We start from the raw sequence: 23,219 nt of genomic DNA, 5'->3' as shown, positions 1-23,219 counted from the left end.
AAAGGGGAGACAGAGGATCACCCTGGCGAACACCCTGTACTGCGGAAATAGAAGTTGCATGGGACCCTGCAGTGATAGTGATGGAGCTACCCAAGTATAGCTCCATAACATAGGAAAGAAAGGGTTCTGGATGTCCAGCAAGAGACAGTGCTCGAAGGAGAGCCGATTCAGATTCCCTGTATGCCACTTTTTGATATCTGTCAGTCAGCCATCCTCTTATCCATGCTAATATTGTATAAACCAAACCCATTTTCTCCAATTTATGTAGCAGTCTGCCATGCTGTATTCTGTCAAAAGCCTTAGCAAAATCCAAAAGTATCATGGTGTATCCATTCCCCTTATCTAGTTCAATGGTAACATTGTTATAGAATGTGAGCAAGTTGCTATAACATGACGTTCCCTTAGTAAATCCATGTTGTTCATTGCCAACCCATTTCTGAATGTGGGCCCTAACTAATTTTTCCAAAATCTTCACCACCACTCCTGAGATACTAATTGGTTGATAGTTGTATACATCGGTCTTTGCACCACCCTTGTGCAATGGAATTACCATACATTCCTGCAGAATCTTCCCTGATCTGAGACTCATTAAATATCCAGGTCAAAGGAATGGCCAGTTCAGCTGAACACTCTTTTAGCACACATGCTGATATTCCATCAGTCCCTACTGAATTCTTATTCAGTTTGTGCGACACTCTAATACCTCGTTCTCACACACCTGCATTTCTGCATCTAGTGAAGAGGTAACAGTGAGCTCAATGTTGCATTCACTAGGTTGATAGCTTTTAACAAAATGGGCACTCATTAACTGAACAACCTCTTCTGCATCTGTAACACTCACGCCATCTGGATTTAGAAGAATTATTCTTTCATATTCATTCCTTCTTTTACTTGCATGAAGGAGAAAAAGACAAAATTAAAAATTTCACAATTTTTACAGATTATAGGCCTGATAAATAGAACACTCAATCCAAATATAGTAGAAAAAAAAACACACTTGAAAATATACAATACTTTAGCAGTGCCCACATATATGGCAGTGAAATTTGGGCAATAAACAAACAATAAAAACAAGTAAAATGAGATTTATGAGAACTGCAAAATACACATTATTAGACCAAGAACAAAGATATTTTAAAAGAACTAAAAATAAAATCAATAGAAGAGAAACTATACAACTATAAACAAAAATGGATAGAACATGTAAACCGAACGACCAACACTCGATATCCTAAACAAATAAAATATAATCCAACTGGAAAGAGAAGGCCAGGTAGACCTTAAAAAAGGATATTAATGGGTAATGAGACCTGAACAGACCAATATGGACTATATCCGTAATTAGCGTTATGATGATGCATTTAATTGTCACAAGCAATACTTCATTAGAACTGTAACAACACTCCACCATGTATTTGATCTTTTTGGAATCCTCCTCACACCAACTAGCACCAAACTCACTCTTACATGGAGAATTGTTAGTAGTATTGCAGTCATAGTTTTGTACATTAATAGACTCAAATCATCAGATAACATTTGCAGCACATCCCTCCTATTTCTCTATCCTTGCTAAAAATACTGTACTTTTGTACTTGATACCAGTTAGTATATTAGCCTCTAAAAGTCTGGTCTCACTAATACCTAGGCTTACCATACGTCCCAGTTTGAAGGTATGATCCCAGTGTCCTGGCCAGTTTGTCATTTTGTCCCGATTATTTGGTAAAAATTTAAAAGTGCAGAATATACATGCAGTACAAAAAGCACAGCCTTGGAAAATGGCGATTAGGCAACATGAATACCCCACTTTGACTCTGGCCTGTACGCTGCGTCGCAAGTCACTGTTGAGCATGCGTAATCTTGGTTGAGTTTAGATTGCGAGTCGGTGTTTCTTTTCGGCATGTTGTTTGTGATTTTTTTTACTTCATTAAATTAATTTAACCCCAAAATGCCAAAAAGAAACTGTGTGTTTGCAGATGATTTAAAAAAGGATTATCCATTTTTGAAGAAAGTTTGTGGTCATATTGACAAAGTGAAATGTGAACAGTGCTCTTCAGAATTTTCTGTGGCTCATGGTGGGCGTTCGGACATAAAAAATCACTTGACATGTGTGAAACATAAGGCTAGTCTAGCAGTGGCAGGAACGTCCTTAAAGATATTGTCATATTTTAAAGGTGCCGATCCAAGTGACAAAGAATTTTTAATGGCTGCTAAAGAAGCAACTTTTGCATTTCATGTTGCTATTCACAATCTCAGCTTTAAGTCTGCCGATTGTTCATCTAAATTGATATCAAAGCTTTTTGAAACAAAGTTTAGACTGTAGAACAAAATGTGAAGCTGTCATTGTTAATGTGATTAAGCCACTGTTGTTTCAGCTTTTGTGACGATATCAATTGATTCTTCCAACAGGAAAGAAATTAAAACTGTGCCATGTGTTGTGCGGTATTTTGCACCAGATTGTGGAGTAAAAGTTAAACTTTTAGACTTTCAATCAGTTCCCGGTGAAACTGCAGAAATACTAAAAAAACATTTAATGTCAGTTATGAAAACTCATAATATAACAAAAAAAATTATTGGATTTTGTGGAGATAACTGCAATACCAATTTTGGGGGTGTAAAACGGAGAGGAGAAAACAATATTTACAGTCGATTGAAGAAGGAACTAGGAAGAAATATTGTGGGCATTGGTTGTGGTGCTCACATCGTTCACAACTGTCTTCAAACTGCAGTTGATGTACTACCTATTGAAATAGAAGCTTTAGTAGTCAAAATTTATAAACATTTCCACATTTATATGGTTCGAGTCACTCAACTAAAAGCGTTCTGTGAATTTGTAGATGTAGAGTATAAAAAGGTTCTTCAACATGGCAACACCCGTTTTCTTTTGCTACTTTCAGCTATTGACAGAATACTCGAAATCTATAAGGGACTGAAATCATATTTTATTTCACAAGAACACTGTCCGGTGATGATAAAACAGTTCTTTGATAATGATTGCTCTTAGAGACTTCAAATCCAATCCATAGGTTTGCCAACAACAGTACACTCCATTCCTACTTTTCATATGATAAAGTTTGTAGTGCTCAACTGTTAGTCCTCAGGATCCACAAGACCAATGGCACTGAATTTCAGTCTCCTAGCTGTATTTCAATGGGGAAGGACAAGTCTGTAGGCTTTAATGCCACCAAAACTTAATCCTGTCTGATAGCTCGCAAGAAAGAGCTCACACTCTTCCGCCTAACTTTGAATAACATAAGATGCAAAAATGATCAGATTTCTCTCCTTGGACTGATCTATATCTCCAACTTTTCCTTTAAAAATACATCTAAACTATAGCCTCTGCAGTCACAAAAAAAGTGGTGCACTTTTTTGCACAAAACGTTACTTCATACCTCCTAACTCTATACAAATCCCACATCCATTCAACCATGGAATATTGCTCACATATTTGGGTTGGTGCACCAAACTCCTCTCTAAGATTGCTCAAATATATCCTGAAGAGAACAATCTGGTTAAATTAATGATTCCTCTCCCACAGATGTTCAGTGTTTACCATATGCCTCTTCTATACTTTCATGGACAATGATCTGCTGAATTGGCCATTATTATTCATTTACTTTCTCCAAAATCATAAGAACAATAGCTACTGCTAACTGACATGTTTTTACAGTCCAGCTTGAAATCCAACTTCTCTTCTTCCTCTTTTATTCTATAAACTTTTTTCTTCTTCTTTCTAATGGCCTTCCCACTCAGCTGCAATTTCCTAAAGAATACAATCTGTAATTAAAAAAAAAAAAGTAAACAGATTCCTCCTTTTTTCTTCTCTCTTGTCCACGTGCAACACTGATCTGTTATAGGTTTACTTCCCTTTTATGTGTGTGTGTGTGTGTGTGTGTGTGTGTGTGTGTGTGTGTGTGTGTGTGTGTGTGTGTGTGTGTGTGTGTTGGGGGGGGGGCATATATATATATAAAAATCATCTCTAAACAATGGAAGAAAATACACTATGTATAAATTATGGAGACATAAAATCTAGAAGGAATTCTTCATTTTGGTTAATTGTAGGTTCACCCTCCATAGCTCAGCTGGTACAGTCAAAGTCCTTTGGTCGGAAAGACGGTTTGATTCCCATCCATGACATGAAGAACCTTTATCTGGTCTCTTTCGACTAAAGGTGAGTTAACTGGTCTCACACAGAAGTGGAGGGTTTTTCATCCCTCAGAACAGGCAAACAGGTCCCACAAACACACATGGCTACAGTCATAAATACTCATGGCAAGAAGGCAATGGGAAACCAACCCACTCAAAGAGAAAAGGTCACAGAATTAAGTTGCTTCTCCATTTAGATTTAAATTGTTGGAAATGAAACATTCTCTATTCTGACATTAAAATTCACTGATAGCATTAACTAAACTTTTACTACATTCACTGATAACAGATTGCAACCGTTTATAAAATTTTTCAGATTCCTCTCTACATCTATCCCCTAGGACTAACTGCTGGTATTGTAAATTAACTTGCTGCTATCTATCAGACAGCTAATCTCCAATCTTCTTCTGCTGCAGCTTGTCCCACTTAAGTGGGGTTGCTGTTTTTGGTGAGTCTCCTCCACATCCTCTTGTCTTGGGCTGTAACCACACCCAAGTTCTTCATCCTCAAGTCCTCTTCCACCAGATCCCTCCATCTCTTCTTTGGCTGCCTGCACTTCCTTCTCCCCTGCACATCCATCTGCATGACCTTTCTTTCCACATATTCATCCTCCCTCCTCATCACACAACCAAACCATCTCAACCCTGCCTCCTCTATCTTCGTAATGTTCACCATTCCCCTCACGTAGTCATTTCTGATCCTTTTTGGTCACACCGCACATCCACCTAAGCATTCTCATCTCCGCTACCTCCATCCTGCTGTCATTTTTCTTCAGGGACACAGTTTCCATAGCATACATCATAGCTGGTCTCACTACTGTCCTACCTATAGATTTTGCCTTTCAGATTGATCGGCACCCTATTATTGCATAGCACTCCAGCCATCTCTCTCCAGTTCCTCCATCCCGCTTCCTTCTCAGCCTCTCCATCCTCTTCCACTGTTGAACCTAAGTATCCAAAGTCCCTAACCTTCCTGATGACATTTCCTTCCAGCTCCAGATCTGTCTCCTGGCTGCCGTCCACTTTGCAACACATATACTCTGTCTTACTTCTCCTCAGTCTCATACCTCTCTCTTCCAGTACTTTCCTCCATCTTTCCAGTTTAGCTGCCACTTCTTCTCTTGATTCTGCACACAGCAAGATGTCTTCTGCATACAACATTGTCCAAGGCGGCTTCTCTCACCTCCTCCATCACCACCTCTGTCACCAATATTAAACAGGAACGGACTTAATGCTGACCCTTGATGCAAGCCAACTGTCATTTGAAAACTTTTTGTCTTTCCCAGGTAGGCCCGAACTCTTGTCTTCACATTTCTGTACATCTCCTGCAGCAACCTGACACATTTCTCTGGTACCTTCTTCTCCCTCAGACACCTCCAGACTTCTTGCCTTGGCACTCTATTGTACGCTTTCTCCAGAGCAATAAACACCAGATGTAGCTCCCATTGTTTCTCTCAAAACAGCTAATCTCCAATCCAACCCCATCTGTTGGGAGAATGATTACAATTTAACTACTAGTTTGTCATGTGGTAATCTATCGAAAGGCTTTGCAAAATCTAAATACCTACTGTATATGCATCTCCGTTGTCCAATGGATTTGTCACATTGTTATAAGTAAGCAGACTGCTAAAACACAATCTTCCTTTAGCAAACCCATGCTGTCCACTAAAGAGAATTCTACTGCTGTCTACCCAGTTCTGAATCCTTGTCTTCACTATCTCTCCAACATCTTGACCACAACTCCAGACAAGAAGATTGACCTATAATTCAAAACCTGCTTATCACCACCTTTATGAAGCTGAACAATTCTGACCTCTTTCCACTCCTCTGGAATTTAGGCTAATCCAAGATGTGTGTTAAAGAGGCAAGATAAAGCTGTTTTTATCTCCCAGAAAAATTTCTTCAAGACATGTAGTGATATACCATCAAGTCCAATGGCCTTGTTGACATTTGGCCACAAGTTTACTCAATTCCTCATGTACCTCCTGCTCACTCACCATCAGTGGTTTCTCCCCCCATTCTCACTGATCTCAAGTTCTGCATTATGTTACAATCGCAAGGATGGAATACTTTAATGAACTGCTCATTAAATACCTCTACTATATCCTCTTCAGTGTTTATCATTCTCCCATTATCACTGACCAACATTATCCTTCCATAATCATTCTTCCTCCACTTGCCAGATAATGAAAAAACTGCCTAGAATTTCTTTTAGCATCATTTGCTAACTGCTGCTTGTATACCGCGCTTGCTCATTATCCTCCTCACATAATTGATTATCTCCATTCATCTTGTGCCACCTCCACAATGTCTTTTCCTTTCAGATTGCATGCTTCACCTCCTCACTCATCCATTTTACACCTACCTTATTTAATCTCCTCACCTCTGGAATACATGCATTCATTACCTCTGTCAGCTACTTCCTGAGTAGAGACCAAGCAGCATTAATTTCCTTCCCATGCAATTCCTCACTCCATGTTATCACTGCAAGCCACTTCCTGAGTTTGCCATAATCATCCACCTTAGAGTTCTGCATATAACCCTTTCTCACAAAATTCCCGATATGGCTGGCCACTATCCAAGCGATCACGTCATGGCCACTTTCACCAGCTAAAAGAAGATTATGAACACTTCATTTACAACAACATCTTCTGATGAGATAATCAAATCCAAGACTTTCGATCCATGTGTGGCCTCTGTTACATGCTGCTTAAAAACTCAGGAAATTCATTCTCTTTGGTTCCTGATTTATCTCTTCATTCCAGTTTGTCAAGTTTCAATTATATTACCATAATTGAAATTGTCCATAATGATCATCCTTTTCTTATTAGCCAGAGACTAATCTGTCTAAACATTTTCTTCTCATTGCCTTCCACATTACCAGGTCTATAGCAACACTCTACTAAACATTTCATACTATTCACTTCCACTTCAACACCATGCTGCTTCAAAACCACTGTTAGTATTTCCTCCTTGCATCCCCACTCTAGATGGGCACAACTCTTCCCTTTTTGCTTTGTCCTCACATAAGACTACATATCCCTCTATCCCTAGGATTTGTACATATACATATCCCTAGGATTTGTAAACATACACAATAACTCATTTCAGTTTCTATAACAAGTCCCCACTTCTAACCTCACTTCTTGGGCATGACTCCTCTACACTCTGTCCACTGCTGTCTATTATCACTGATATTACACCCCATCCCCCAGACCTAAATGTCACCACCCACATCCTTGGTTGTCTTAATCCTTTTTTGCACACACACACATCTATTCCTGAAACCATCATCTACACTTTTCACACAGTGTCCCCCCTATCCACCCTCACCTTCCTAGTCCACTCTGTGTTCCTTCTCTCTTATTATGTTGAATCACACCACTCACCTAATATATATTATTATTATATCACACCTCCAGGGAGTCCAAAGACTCATTGAGGGAGGGCATCAACTCTACAACTCCTCGTCTCACTACTCCACCAACCTTCATCACCTAACACCAATGCCATCTACCGCCGACTGCCACTACTAGTGCTTTCACAGACAATCAGAAACATCCATGCCCACGGTAGGATTCGAACCCGCAGCCATTTGGCTGGAGAGCGGATATGCTAACCACTCGGCCAACCAGGCCGGCATAATACATAATAATGTACAATGCATTATATGAATTGGGACTATAGGAATAGTTTGTGATAGTACATTTCCATTAGAATAAGAGAGATGAGTTAATAGTGTAAGCTGATAATATTTATACTGGATTATATTATATGTGGAACTCATTACACAACTATCCAAATTATTTAAAGCTTATAAGATCTCTTACCTGAGGATTTGTACCTGAATTCTGAGCTTCTTGGCAAACCAGATTCACAAAATCAGAGAGTGTATCACCATTTTCTTGATATTTACCAGGTGTCATATAATAAGGATTAGAATGAGACAATGGACCACCAAGACTGGAAGCTGAGGAAGCTATGCCCATGGAGCTATGCTGTTGCTGCATTGCTGTTGTTTAAAATACATAAAATGATTTGCATTGTTATAAGGTATTATTCTTACAGTAATAGTTGCCGATGCTGAAAAAAAGCGAGATTTATTTTCTATATTAAGTGACATAACTGTAATTTAAGGAAATTACAACATACACTAATAATATCAACTAAATTAAGTGGCATACCATCGGCTGATAATAGAATATTAATTACATTGAATGTAATGATATACACTGCTTGGAAAGAAGTCAATGGACACCATAGTGTGAGAAACAAACAGCCATATCACTCCTTTCTCTGCAATGGCTGTAGCAATTTTACGGAGCGTACTTTCCACAAGTGTATGATAGTGATCAATGGGAATTTTGGCCCATTCTTCTTCTAGGCATGCAATGAGTCCTGGACAGTTGAGGGGTATCCATCCCTTGACCTCATGTTCATGTCACAGATGTTCAATAACGCTCATTGGAGTCCCATCAAGTATAGTGAGTTTATGTCCACAACCACACAGTTACAGAACCAGTCTTATGACACAGTGCATTGTCATAAGATAGTCCGGCACTTCCAGACTATCTTTCAGTTTGGAAAAATTAAGAGCCACTTGAAATTCCTGTGACCATCTGACTACTTCAATGAACCACTACAGATGCACTTAAATAATTAAGCATTTGTTTGCTTAATTACCGTACAAGTGACTGTGGTGAGGATACTTCAGCTTTAAAGGTTCAAGAAGCGTCATGGAATTTCTATCCATAAAGTTTGTGGTGAAAAATGGTCTGCAAGCCACGAAGCAGCTACCAAGTGCATGGATGAACTTGTAGATGACGAGCACCTCAGTTCGAAGCAAAGCATATAATGATGAAGAAACTGTAAAGGACATTAACAGTAAATCTAAGAAGAGAGAGAGTTACTGTTCTAGGATGCTCAAATGCAGAAGACAGCATAGATGTATGCTGCCAGAAACAGGAAAAACTAAATGCCCTAGGGCCTTTAGTTTTGAAAGGCTCTAAATATTCTTCTAATATATCATGCAAACAAAAATGGCTCGATTACTGCAAGATTAATTTAGAATGGTTCAAAAAAACCTGAAGCCCAAGCATACCACACATCTATACACCTACTAAAACAACGCAGAATTCTTCTCATTCTAGACAAATGCTCAGCTCACCCCAGAGCTGGACTCCTGTGTAAGTAAAATGTTTGTATACTGCACTTCCTACTAAACTGTACATACCTTATCCAAGACAAATGAAGATTATGCTCTATGAAGGCTAAATATCACTCACTTTTCATGAAATGTTTCTTAGATGTAAATGCTGGAAAGCCTGTAGAAACATTTATTAAATACTTTAACATGAAAGAAGTGCTTTGGTTTCTTGCAAGTGACTGGAAGAAAGTGCACACATCAACACTAAAGAAAAAAATGATGGCATAAGTTGTGGCTTGTACTGACAGGATTCAATGCATCAAAGGAAAGAAGTATTTCTTGAGTATTCAAAAAAGTGCAACTTATTTCCAAGAAAATTACACTTTTTTGCATATTGCTACCTGCTGTATCCTGTAAAGAAGCAGGATATACCAAGCAGATTTATGAAAATCTGGTCATTGCTATACTAATGCTGAAATTACATTGTTCTGAATCACGATGTATTTCATTAAGTCATTTAAATCAGATTTAAGTTATATTTAATATTCAAGTTTTTAGGACCATGGTTTTTAGAGATGTGGGAGGGGTATAATTAATAGATCAGAGGTGTGCTGATGAATCGTTATTACATGACCTCAGTTGGTCCAGCAAAATGACTAATCCAGCAAGGCTGCTAAACAAAGGGAGTTGGAAAATTGGTGGTGTACCTGTATTTGTAGCAAAGTGGAAAGATGATTCTGACAACTTCTATTTGGCCTTGAACTCAGTTTATTCTTCCCCTAGTTTCTCTTCGACAATTTTGTTTAACTTCTTTTCAAGTATTCCTGTACAAATCTTATTTGGAACACTCAGCAAGGAAATTCCTATGCAATTCTTAACATTATTTTATTCCTAGGTATAAAAAGATAGATGGGAAAACTATAATAACTCTACCCCAATCAACCAGAATTCGAACTTTTGAATAGGCTTTCTTAATTATGTAGTGTCACAACTGTAAAATGTTTACAGATCCATATTGGCATTTCTGGTCAAATATCATCGACTCCAGCTGTCTTTCCACATTTCAGGTTTCTGATTACTTTTTCTGTCTCAAGTACTCTTGAATGCAATTCCTCCTAATTCAGGGATATCGGTGCTCATCTCATTTAATAATCTTTCCAAGTGCTATTCCAGACATATAGAATACTGTTATCTTCAGTTTTTATATCATCTTTATCATCAGATTCTTTTTACAGTATTCTTGCTTCCATTTCAAAACTTTTCAACAGCCTCCAGAACATTTTGCCACTTTTGTGATATTTATCTTCCAAATTTTATATCTTTCCATGACTTTTGTTAAGCTACCTTTAGGGACCTTCTGTTAAGCTACCTTTAACAAAAGCTACCTTTTGTTAAGCTACCTTCTTAGCAAGTTAGCAGATGTCCTGAAAGGACATCTGCTAACTTGCTAAGAACTACTGTTATGCTTTCTTATTTTTGCTTAACTTCTTGCAACCACCATGATGTTTAGATTTCTCTAGCTTTGCAAATCACCTTACCACATGCCTTCACAGATAAATCAATGTCTTCTTCAGAGTTTTTCCAGCCAAGGCCTGGAATCGACGTAGATGCGAGGCCACAGTTTACCTATAAAAGCTGGTGAATTTTTAATTACTAATAAATCTCTTACATATATTTATTGTCAGTATGATATTAATTTTTATTCTGCTTAAAACTAAATGGTGATTACTTCCTGTTTCAAACATCCAGCATATACTTTTGTATCCTGCAGAGGCAAAGAAGATATCACTATGAATGATATAGTCAAGAAGAATTTTGTGTGCATGTGCTTCTATCCATGTGCAGTTGTGCACATGCTTAGGTTAAAACATGGCATTTGTGATGACTAGTTCATGTCCTGATCAAAAATACAGTAGGCAGTTGGGAAACATACAAACATTTTCTTACTCTGTTGCTTAGATCTCTAACAATCACCAGCTTTTCCATTTATCTGGTATAGATATTTGGACATCGACTCGTGTTGATATTTAGTAGATTAAAACAGACATCTAAAGTTAATAATTAACTTACTTACTGTCCTCTTCAGTCGAGGATGGGTTGAGTCTTCCGTGTTTCCACAACAACCTCCAGGAGTCGCAGTTTCTTGCATGACTGGTGAGCTGTCTATAGGTTTGTAATCCAGAGTTAACCTTTATTGATGTTATTCATTTAGTTCTTAGTCTTCCTAGAGCCAAAGTTTGACAACTTCAAGCTAGAGCTTGAAGTTGTCTTCTTTTGATCTTTTCTATTAACCAGTCTGTATAGTTTAGGTCTTGTCTTACGGTATCATTTGTTTTCTTTTCTTTTGCCTGCTCTCCAGCCAAAAGGCTGTGGGTTTGAATTTCGCCGTGGGCATGGATGTTTGTGATTGTCTGTGAAAATACTAGTGGTGATGGTGGTAGATGGCGCTGGTGCAGATGAAGGTAGTTGCAGTTAGTAGAGTGGTGGAGACAGAGAATTGTAGAGCAGGTACCCTCCCTCGATGAGTCTTTGGACTCTCTAAGGTTAGATAATAATATTCAGTTAATTTCTGTCCATTTTGTTTTATTTATTTTTCTGAGATATTTCATCTCAAAATCCTCCAGTTTTCATATCTCTGTCTTCTTGAGTGTCAAAGTTTCTGAAGCATATAGCACAGTGGATATTATAATTGCATTATATAATTTTATTTTTAGAGGTTTGGAGATTTTAGTATTTTTCCATATTTTACCTAGCTTATTAAATGATGACTATGCAGTCGATTTTCTATGTTTAATAGTGGTAATTGGTATCTAAGTGTTCTGTTATTACTGTTCTTAAATAATTGAATTGTTTTACCATATCCTCTAGGTAGATGGTTAAAAAGGTATGGGGAGATGGGACATCCTTGGACTACTCCTTTACTGACATTTATGTCTGTTATTATACTATTAAATTTAATTATTGCTTCTGTGAGACTATAATATTTTTCTAAGAAGTCTAGGGTATCTTCATCGATTTGTTTCTGTTTTAATATTCTTAATAAAGTTACTCTATTTATTGAGTCGAATGCCTGTTTAAAATCTCTAAAACAGTAATAGATATTTTTGTTATGTTCCCAGTATAATTCTGCTAGTCTGTATTACGAAGATCTGATCCAATGTGGAGTGATTCTTTCTGAAGCTTGCCTGTTCACCACTAAGAATGATCTCATATGTGCTCTTTATTCTATTCTATAATACTCTTGTAAATATTTTGTAAGCATGGCTGAGTAATGTGATTGGTCTGCAATTTTTACAATTTTTCTTATCACCTTTCTTGTAAATTGGTATGATAATTGCTGTTCTCCAATCTGGTATTTCTCCTGATTTAATGATTTTGTTGAAAAGTGTGGTAAGGAATTTTAAAGTTGTTTGCTTTCCTTTTTTCCAGAATTCTAATGGAATTTGGTCTATCCCTGGTGCTTTGTCAGATTTCATTTGCTTTAGAGCATTCTCCACTTCCGATGGAAGGATAATTAAGGTCTCATGTTTTGAGTTACTGTGGGGCCTTGTTATTTAACTATTTAAATAAAACTAACTGAAATTATTTAGATAATTAGATTACTAAGCCAATATTTTGCCTTGATCACCAAGGCATCTTCATGAACACAAAGAGATATGCTGAGTATATGCACACTGGCACACTACTAGGAAGGCTAACTGGCATCCTCTATGGGGCAGTGATGGAAACGTGTTGAGGGTCTCTCTCCTAGATTTCTGGCAACGTGATGCAGCTAAATTTGTTTATGGTTGGAAATGTTGTAGTGCTATGGCAGATTCCAAAAATACACAGTCTTGGCATAAATACTGTTACAACTTCTGCACAGCGACATGCTGCCCACAAAATTTTGCAAGCCCGATTCTGCTAGTGGCACTGAGCACAGCCAATGCAGTGAGGAGATTATGAGAACCATGTAGCTGTAATAGCACTTCATAAGGTTGGAATGCAGCTATCTGTTATTTCCAACATGCTAAAAAACTCAGGATCGGTAGGATGCTTGTGTATCAGACTATTAACAGTTATAATAGTAAGTATAATAATAAGACCGACTGCCATAGAGCAGGTCAATTATGCTGCATTAGGACACATCAGCTTGTGAGGGCTGTGAAGACGACCTTCACCATAATTCTGTGAGAAAGCAGAAAGTGAAGTCGCAAGAGATGAATGTTTTGCAGAGAATGATGTTAGGTGTACTAACTGATGACCCGGGGATGAGAGCCCATCAACTGGACATTTCATAACACTACAACTTATGCAGCAGAGGATGATAATCTGTCTGTGTCTGTTCAGTATGCAAACAGACACAGAGATATCCTTTTCAAAGATGAGAAGATTTTCACCACTGAAGAGTCATTTAACTGCTGAAACAATTGGGTATATGCCCTGGATGGTTGCACAGCATGTGCCATTAGCACCCAGGATTCAAAGGTGATCACCTTGCATCAGTAATGGTTTGTTTTGTGTGTGTGGGGGGGGGGGGGATGTGACATATTTGGGTGTATCCAAGTTGCAGTTCTGTGAGAAAGGGGTCCAAACCTCTGCCAAAGTGTATCATGACACTGTGCTGGACCCTGTGGTATAGCCACTGAACAACCATTTGTTTCATGGTAGACAGTGGACCTGCAAATAGGACTCGGCCCCTGCACAACCATGGCTGGAGGTAAATGTGCCCAATCACATATCACCATCTGATTAGCCACCTGGAAGTCCCGATCTAAATCCACTGGACTTCAATCTGTGGTCAGAGTTTGAGAGATTAGCTTGCAAGAAACAACACTCCAGCATCACCAGCCTGAAGATGGACTTGGAGCAAACAGTGGCAGCATTTCCATTGGACGTTGTGCATGTCGCTATCAATATGTGTCCTCACAGACTTTGGGCATGCACCAAGGGAAAAGGGAGGAGGAGACATTTTGAACACTGAGTGCTGCCATATGCCTGTTATACATGTGGTTTGTATATGCTGAAAGCTGTAAATGATTTACTGAGAGATTAAAGGTTTATGCACTGTTCAAATTGTAACAGTATTTATGGCTAGATTAAGTAGTCTTTCTGATTTAAATCTGTTTCTGTAAAGGAGGGAGTCCTCCCCCACCTACTGAATCTGGTGATCAACATCCATGGCATGGTCTGCTACCTTGAAGCAAGTGTAGTGTGAATACAGGACATATTTTCTGTGTTCTTCTGGACGGGTATCGATAGTTCAGACAAATGGGAAGAATTGTCATTATGACAAGTCACCAAGAAGATGACTTCACTGTTTAGAAATGTGGAATTTATGAAATCAGCTTTCATGAAGAGGAGGTTAAAGAGGTCAGAAAGATTTTCTGAATTGGGGGAATGTTAGAGACAGTACTTGAATAAGTGCTAATCTGGTCTCAGAATGACTATTGTTCAGATCTTTGGCATGGAACCATATTTGTTTAGGTTGGTGGAATGCTTCATAGCAGATGTCGATTCTAACAGACCAATAGCAACTTTTATGTAAAATCAGCATCTGCTATGAAGCACTCCACCAACCCAATCTTAACAAATATGGTTGCATTAATTTGCCAAAGATCTAGGAGATGTTTATTCTAAGAGTAGAGAGCCTGACTTCTTCAAATTAATTTTACTGTTAACTAGCATATAGAGGGCACTATGTTAGGACATTAGTTCTGTATTGGTTACAAATTGAATTGTTTCTAATGTTTTAGTGTACTTGTCAGAGTTATTTGTGCTCTGAAAATGCTGGGTAGAAAACCAATGAAATATTAGTAAGTTCAATAAATTAATTAATTTTTTCCCTCTCTTGATGTTGTTTATACCATGAAGCATTATTATGAACAGGGAATAGTTTCCTGACAATGCAAAGTTTGGAAAAGTAATAAGCAGTAATCTGATGTGGATTCTCTTCAGAAATACTGAATAAGCTTTACTGAAAAAATGTGCCAGCTTTTAATGTTGCCCAGTGCAAAGTTACATGATTTGAAGTATAATGCTAGCTACTTATCCGAGGAACTGTATTCCAGTAGGTGAATCAGCTTCAGGGTCTTTTGAATGATGGTCAATATATGTGAAGTTCAAGGGATAAACACAAGATGATGATGATGACTACACTACTATAATAAGACAGAGTACAATGCTTTGATTAAACCGGACATGGACTACTGTGAAAATCTGGTTTTTTATCTGTAGCAAAAACTTTAGATTTTATTCTTATTCTCACATCTCTTCAACTTCTCTCATGTCATTAGGCTTCCTAAGTAGGTAGGAATGCCTATCTACCCAAATGTCTGCCTAAGATACATAAAACAAACATATCTCTTTGTCCAATCATGGATTGTACATGCTCTCCTACTTATTGCACAGCTAAGTTCCTAGTTAACAGAAATAAGGCCAAGTATATGGATGGATAAAAGAACCAATGTCAGCATTCTCAATAATAATAGGAAAAGAAGAAACAGCTACACATAACATCGACTTTATTATCTATCAGGCCTCCATATATCTTTGAGGACTGATAAATAATAAAGGCGGTTGTCATACAGAAATAAAAGAAGAATTGCAATGGGAAAGAATGCCGTGACACAAAAAACACAGCTATGGAAAGATAGAAATATTTCTAACACTACCAAACATAAATTAGTGAATACCCTTGTTTTCTTAATCATTCTCTATGGTGCAGAATCATGGACACTTGATAAGAGAGACACTTGACAGCTTTGAAATGTGGTGCTGGAGAAGGATGTTGAATATCTCATGGATGGATAAAAGAACCAATGTCAGCATTCTCAATCAGTTAAACATCAAAAAGAGACAGAAGTAGATGGAGAAACATTGTTGCCAAGGTCACAAATCCTCAGGAATGAGGAGATCGGTGAAGAAGTTTTTAGTCAGTCTATTAAAAATTCCAAATTAGCAACTCCCATTCTTTCATAAAAAATTCCTCAGAGTTTCTAGATAAAGTGAGAAATTAATCCCTTCAACCTATAGACTTAATAGCCAGCTCTGAAACTGAATCCTTATTCACCAACGTGCCTCAGGAAGATTACCTTCATCTGCTTTCACAAGCCTTTCCTCCAGATATAGTCACATTAGACTGCCATCCACTCAAACTATTTTATATCCCAAAAGAGATTTTACAGATAAATTGAAAGGACCAGTATGGGGAGCCCAATCTCTCCAGCTCTTGAAAACTTTTATCTAAAGCACTTAGAAGAAATCCTTTTCTCATTTATACCACTTCAACCTTCATTTTAGGTATGTTATGTCACGTTAATGACATCTTTGCTGTCTGGCTCCACAATGAAGATACACTACCTGCCTTTTGACATCCCTGGATTAACTTCCCTATGAAAATAGAAAAGAAACAGAAAACAAATAGAAACCAGCATTCTTAGACTTTATCTCTTCTGCTTTCTTTGGGTGAATTAACTACTGTTTGTCGCAAACCTACCATCACTAGTTTCTGTTGTATGATGCTACATACAACAGGAATCAACTAACCACCCTTCTTGAAAAATTGGAATCATAAAACCTCTGTTATATTGTGCTCATATTGTATGCTTTAAACCACAAAAGTTAAAACAAGAACTTTTGGATATCAAGCATTTTATGGAACTGAATGGCTTTTCAGATTGGACTATACAACATGTTTTTGATTCATACAAGCCTCCCTCAAGCAACCATGAAACAATACAAAGGGTTCCTATCTCATACATTTTTGGCATCTCTGAACCAATCTCAAAAATCCTTAAAGATACTGAATTTAATGGCTACATTCATTCGTTTCAACGTATCAATCTTCTAAAGATAAACAATTCCTTCTTTTTCTTCCTAGTATCTACCAAGTTACTCGTGAATGTCAACTTTCTTACTTCAGACAAATCAGATATTCTGTAGAGAAATTATTAAAATAATACTAAACTTACATCATTAATAAAAAATCTGAGAAATATGGTCTATCACCACACTGAACTGATATTGACCACAATATCCTCTTGTTTGAAACATGCTTACTTTATCAGTGCCACCACAAGTTTGAATATTTGTTTAAAGAGAGCACTGAAACCTTGCTGCACTGTCCAAACCTGAATTGAAATGACTGCCTCTTCCTATCAAAGATATGGGAAAGTCTCATTCAAATCAAACATCATTAATAACTTTCAATAATTTAATGCTTCTTCTTTCATCCACTTATGCTGTTATTGTGCACCATTTCTATTTATAACATCATGCAGGTCTTACTATTTTAAATAATCTATTATTCATGCTCTATTTTGTGTTCAACTAGCCTTGTGCCACTGATGAGGACCCACAATTTTCAAGTTGGTTGAAATATTTGGCTATTAAAGTTTATTTCCTTATCCTTGAATTCTCATGTTAATTTGCTCAAACTTATTACAAGCTACTTGCAATATGCTGAATTTCACTCACTTCCTTGTACTGCAGAATGACAAATGCTTTTTGTTGGAAAAAAATCTCAAAGAACAACTTGATCCTGAATTTTGGTAGGAGTTTGTAACAGCATGAAGACAGTCTTCATGCTGGCATAAATAATTTCTGTAACTCATTCAAAGCATTTGTTTGGACTAAGAGAATGCAAGCAGTAGGCTTTGGAAAGGAAATCCTGAAATTCGTCCCATTTTGCATCCTTGTAGTGCCAAAGGATATGAGGATGGAAAGACAGAGTGAAGGGAATTCCATGGAAAAAGAGAGGTGGTTTCTAAGGTTTATTCTGGAAGGAGAACTGGTTAATCAGTATGGTTAAAAGTCTGGTATTATGGTTAGTAGACGGAAAAATTGCATCCGATTATTGCTTTTGGCAAATACTTCCACAACAGGCTTCCCTTTTCCAAGTCAGTCAGATTGCTGACTGACTTGGAAAAGGGAAGCCTGTTGAAGCTGAGGAAAACTAATAAGAACATTTCACTATTAGGGCAGCAGAACACTTACTAGTTAAGCTTCAGATATAAAAACGGAGATGCCAAAAAATGTTTCAAAATTTTGGAGTGCAGTAAAGATAGAGTAGATTAATGTATCTAAATTGAACAAGGAAAGCTTAAGACAGAGAAGTTCCAAAACTGAAGATTCAAGAATTGGCATTCTCTGGCATGGGATGCATGCTGGTTCACACAAAGACAAGCATACATTCCTTTTGGTGGTGGACGTAAGTTTGGACAGTTGTGATGTAAACTAATCAATGTAGACCTTGATTACTGACATTTAATACCAATATAAATGACTGTCAAAACTAGAACCAGAATGATTAGTAATTAGCATCAATGAATATTAGGTTTAGAGCTTTTCCTGGATAGAAGTCGCATAAAAAAAAAATACTTATGTGAATGAACAAAAGCCACACTATGTACAACTGCTTTGGTGAATCTTTCAAGTTATGGTGGTGTATTAAATATTGAAGTCCCCCTCCCCCAGTATAATAGTAATAGTTATTATATGGCTTACCCTGTTCCTGATTACTTACTTGATATATGACACCAAGCTAAATTTCTGTTTCAATGATGAAATACTATGAGTTGGCATAATGAAAAGAATAATAAAACTGGAGGAAAACTCACATAAAAAAAAACTTTATTAACGTAAAATTTTCACCTAGTATCATAGGCATCATCAGCACAAGATCACACAATGGCAATTAAACATCAACACCCAATTCTAAAAAGTGCTACCTAAGTAGCTAATGTAAGATAACTATAAAAGATCAATAATTCCTAACTTAATTAAAAATAAATAAATATACAGGGTGTTCGGGATAAATTTGACATATTTATAATTAATTATATTTTTCCGTAAGTTACATGTATTAACACACACTTCTCTTCATTTAAAAGTTTGGACCCTTCTTCATTCATATACAAGATGTCAGAAAGGATGGATAGCTGGAACCCACCTGAATCATGGAAGAGAATAACTTGTATCATGATGATTCGTGCCCGCCATCAAAATAAGGATATTACGACTGCTGCCCAATGCTCCCTGAATACAGTAAAAACAATCAGGCATGAACTAGAGACTTGCAATGGTGACTACGAGGATGTAGCAAGAAGAAAGATCCCTAGCAGACGATCTGATTCCGTTCGTACAGCAGAATTCCTCGCAAATCTGCAGGAACAGGTGTTGAAGAACCCTGGCATTGGAATTCGGGCTTTGTTCGTGGAGTTGCTAACTGTAGTCAAGCCCTGGATAACAAGGGTAGCCAATGGTAGGCCGTATGTATGGCAGCAGGATTCGGCCCCTTGCCACACCTCTGGGAAAAGTCAAAAATGGTTGTCTGAAAATTTCTACGACTTCACCAGTCCAAATGTTTGGCCTCCAAACTCCCCAGACCTTAACCCCATGGATTATTTTGTATGGGGCGCAGTTGAAAAAGACACCAATCGCACCTTCCAGTAATACAAAAGCCCAGTTAATGGATAAAATTAAAACAGTTTTTGTGGCCCTTCCCAGGGAGACTGTAGCATCAGCTTGTTCGAGGTTCCGAAGCAGAATTGAAGCTGTGATCGATGCTAATGGTGGTTATTTTGAGTAAATCTTGTTGATAGTATTGTAATTAACTCTGCCTGTAATGTTTTTTTGTCAATTCATTAAATTTAATAGATACAAAGAAGATTTTCTTTTTCCTTACGAAACTGTCAAATTTATCCCGAACACCCTGTATACATATACACACACACACACACACACACACACACACACACACACACACACACACACACATATATTATTAAGGGTATTTTACTCAGATTGTAAACATTTTTATATCAGAATTTTATTGACTAAAAACACCGAGATGACAAAACAAACTTTAATTAGAACACAACTAGTTTAATCGAAATGCCGACTTCTTCAGGTGTACATACTATCACAAAAAACTGGAAAACTAGCAAGCTAAAAAAGTGAACTTCTCACATAAACAAGTTAGGAACAACAACAGTCAAGATTGAACTGGCGTCCATGTAGCAGGTCTAGCGTGAGGCGTTAATGAGTGGGAATTATCTCGAGAATGCCAAAATTGAATCACTGCACTGTGTGAATTAGGTAAGCTATAACTTAAATTACTGTTCATGTGTGAGGGGTCCAGAACTATTTCTTTCGATTCTAAGATGCATCTTTCTAGTTCATCAGGGCATTTATGGATATTTGTAGTAAGATTCCAGTCTATCTGGTGTTGATCCTTTTTAAATTAGAGATGTCAGAGAAAAGGACATTGACTGGAGAGGGTGCTTGCATGGGTTCTGTTGTAAGAGATATCACGCTGATACTCTTTGAGTTGTAGAGAGATAGACTTATCAGTTTGTCCATAATATGGCTTCCCGCAACTACAGATGATTTTATATACTGGGAACTGAAGTTGGTGATGTATTGACTTAGGTTGACTCAGGAAAGAATGAAGTTTTGGTAGGGTAGTGAAGTAAGTTCTAATATTAAATTTCTTCATAATTTTCACCAATTTGGATGATGGAGAACTCATATATGGTAATGCAATGTGAGCAATAGGGTTAGAATTATCTTTCTGCCTTCTTCTTCTTCAGAAGACCTTCAAATTGAACTTAACTACCTCAAAAGCACTTTCTTAAACAACGGCTACTCACCTCGAAGCATTTCTAACTATCTATACCCACATCTCCAACCTCAGCAGGAAGATAACTCTAACCCTATTGCTCACATTTCATTACCATACGTGAGTTCTCTATCACTCAAATTGGCAAAAATTATGAAGAAATTTAATATTAGAACTTACTTCACTACCCTACCAAAACTTCATTCTTTCTCTGTCTCTCTACGACTAGAAGACCATCAACGTGATATCTCTTACGACAGAACCAATACAAGCACCCTCTCCAGTCATGTCCTTTTCTCTGACATCTCTAATTTAAAAAGGATCAACACCAGATAGACTGGAATCTTACTACAAATATCCATAAATGCCCTGATGAATTAGAAAGATGCATCTTAGAATAAAAAAAAAAATAGTTCTGGACCCCTTACACATGAACAATAATTTAAGTTATAGCTTACCTGATTCACAGTGCAGTAATTTAATTTTGGCATTCTTGAGATAGTTCCCACTCACTAACACTTCATGCACCTGCCATGCAGATGCCAAAAAACTGGAAAACTTGCTAGTTTTCCATTTTTTTGTGATAGTATAGTATGTATACCTGAAGAAGTCAGCATTCTGATGAAAAGTTGTGTTCTAATTACAGTTTTTTTGTCTTATCTCACTGTTTCTAGAATATAAAATTCTAATATAAAAAATATATATAGACAAAGTAAAGTTAGGAAAGATTAGCTGATTTAAAAAGTACTATCTCCTACAAAGGGAAAAAATGTAGACCATCAGGTCTGTTTAGGACAGTGAAGTCAAGTTTCACCCATTTCTTTATAAAGATGTTCTATGAGGAAACAACTTTTACGAAGAATTCTTGTCTTGTTCCAATGAACTATGTTTAGTAGATAGCATGCTCCACAAGTCTAGATTGTTTAGGCTTATGGAATCTAATATAAAACCTGTGCTTTAGCCAAATAAATGCAGATCTTCCTGTTGATCAAAATAAGATAACCCATAAGAGCAAAGAATCTGGTAGATGCCTGGATAATTGAGAGGTGGAAGCTTGTCCTTAGAAGAAGCGAGAAAGGTGGAGATTTTTCTGATGGGATGAAAAGCAACAAAAATATTCAGTGGTTTGAAAACTTTTGCTATGTATTCACTAATGTCATGCACATAAGGAATAGGAATGAGATTTATTTCTACTGTATTTGAAGAGGTAAAGATACCATAACTGTTAAAAGCTTTTTTGATGAAAGAATCCTTAAAACCAATAGATAAAATGGTGGAATCAATTTATTGTAATTCTTTCTGTAGCAGTTTATCTGAAGAACATAAAAAATGGGTATGATGTACTAATGTTTTTTTGATTGTTAATATTTGATCCTTTTTTTTATACTAAATATGAGACGTTTTCTTTGGATTTTATTGGACCATGATTCTTTATAAATATATGTATATAATCGTCTACCAGTTTTGCCAGCTTAAGTCTGTCTGGTTTCTTCAGGACGAGAATGGTTACACTAACATTAAATGCTACAACAGAACAATGCAGTAACAACCTTAAAATCAGTTCTAAAAAAAAATTGAAAAGGATGCGTGACATTAAGAGCATAAAGCATGGAGACTTAATCATTGTTAGTAGATCACGTTTTATAGTTTTTCGAGTAATTCAATTCTGCTAAGCATAGTGAATTTATTAAGCTTTTCCAAATGTCTTTTAATATCATGCCTTGATTTCTATTGAGATTATCTCCTGTCCAGAGTACCACTGAAGCTTCTTTAAAGTTTCTACATTTGAAATCTTGAAAGTTTATTTTTCACTTGGTCAGACTATAATAAATTTAGTTCAATCCTTTATCCAAGTGTGTGCAAACAAAGTTTGTGCCTGAAAGTATCTTCAGGACTGTCGTAAAGTGGTACAACACCAGGCAACTCCTTGCAATGAGTTGCCCGGTGTTGTACCACTTTACCCCGGTCCTGAAGATACTTTCAGGCACAAACTTTGTTTGCACACACTTGGATAAAGGATTGAACTAAATTTATTATTTGAATCTTCTTCAATGTACGGCATGGAGCTGTTGTCCCAATCAATGGAATGGTTAGAAATTGAGAAATGATGAGCTAATCCTGAGGTGTCTGTTCTGTTGTTGTTGAGTATATAACATCCCATGTTCCTGTGGACTGAGTTATGTAGGCCAAACATCACGAAGCCTAGAAATCCGAAAAAAAGAACATATCAGAGATGTCAACAACAACAGAACAGACACCTCAGGATTAGCTCATCATTTCTCAATTTCAAGCCATTCCATTGATTGGGACAAAAGCTCCGTGCCATACA

The 23,219-nt window shown here is 37.1% G+C and overlaps 1 protein-coding gene across 6 annotated transcripts in view; it reads right to left on the bottom strand.

Annotated features, from left to right (window-relative positions):
* Positions 1 to 23,219, bottom strand: part of LOC150101210 (nuclear factor 1 X-type-like) — a 675,427-nt gene that overhangs the window by 157,286 nt on the left and 494,922 nt on the right. For all 6 annotated transcript variants that reach the window (XM_090401618.1, XM_090401622.1, XM_090401623.1 and 3 more), the window contains one exon: positions 7,973 to 8,154. In XM_090401618.1, the coding sequence (XP_090257744.1) occupies positions 7,973 to 8,154 (182 nt within the window). The remainder of the gene's footprint in view (positions 1 to 7,972; positions 8,155 to 23,219) is intronic.

Source organism: Typopeltis vanoorti, chromosome 12 (genome assembly GCF_054136105.1).
Source record: "Typopeltis vanoorti isolate ZY-2024b chromosome 12, IOZ_Tvanoo_1.0, whole genome shotgun sequence".
Lineage (NCBI taxonomy): Eukaryota > Metazoa > Arthropoda > Arachnida > Uropygi > Thelyphonidae > Typopeltis > Typopeltis vanoorti.
Note: the sequence above shows the minus strand (reverse complement) of the source record. Positions and strands in the feature narration are given on the sequence as shown.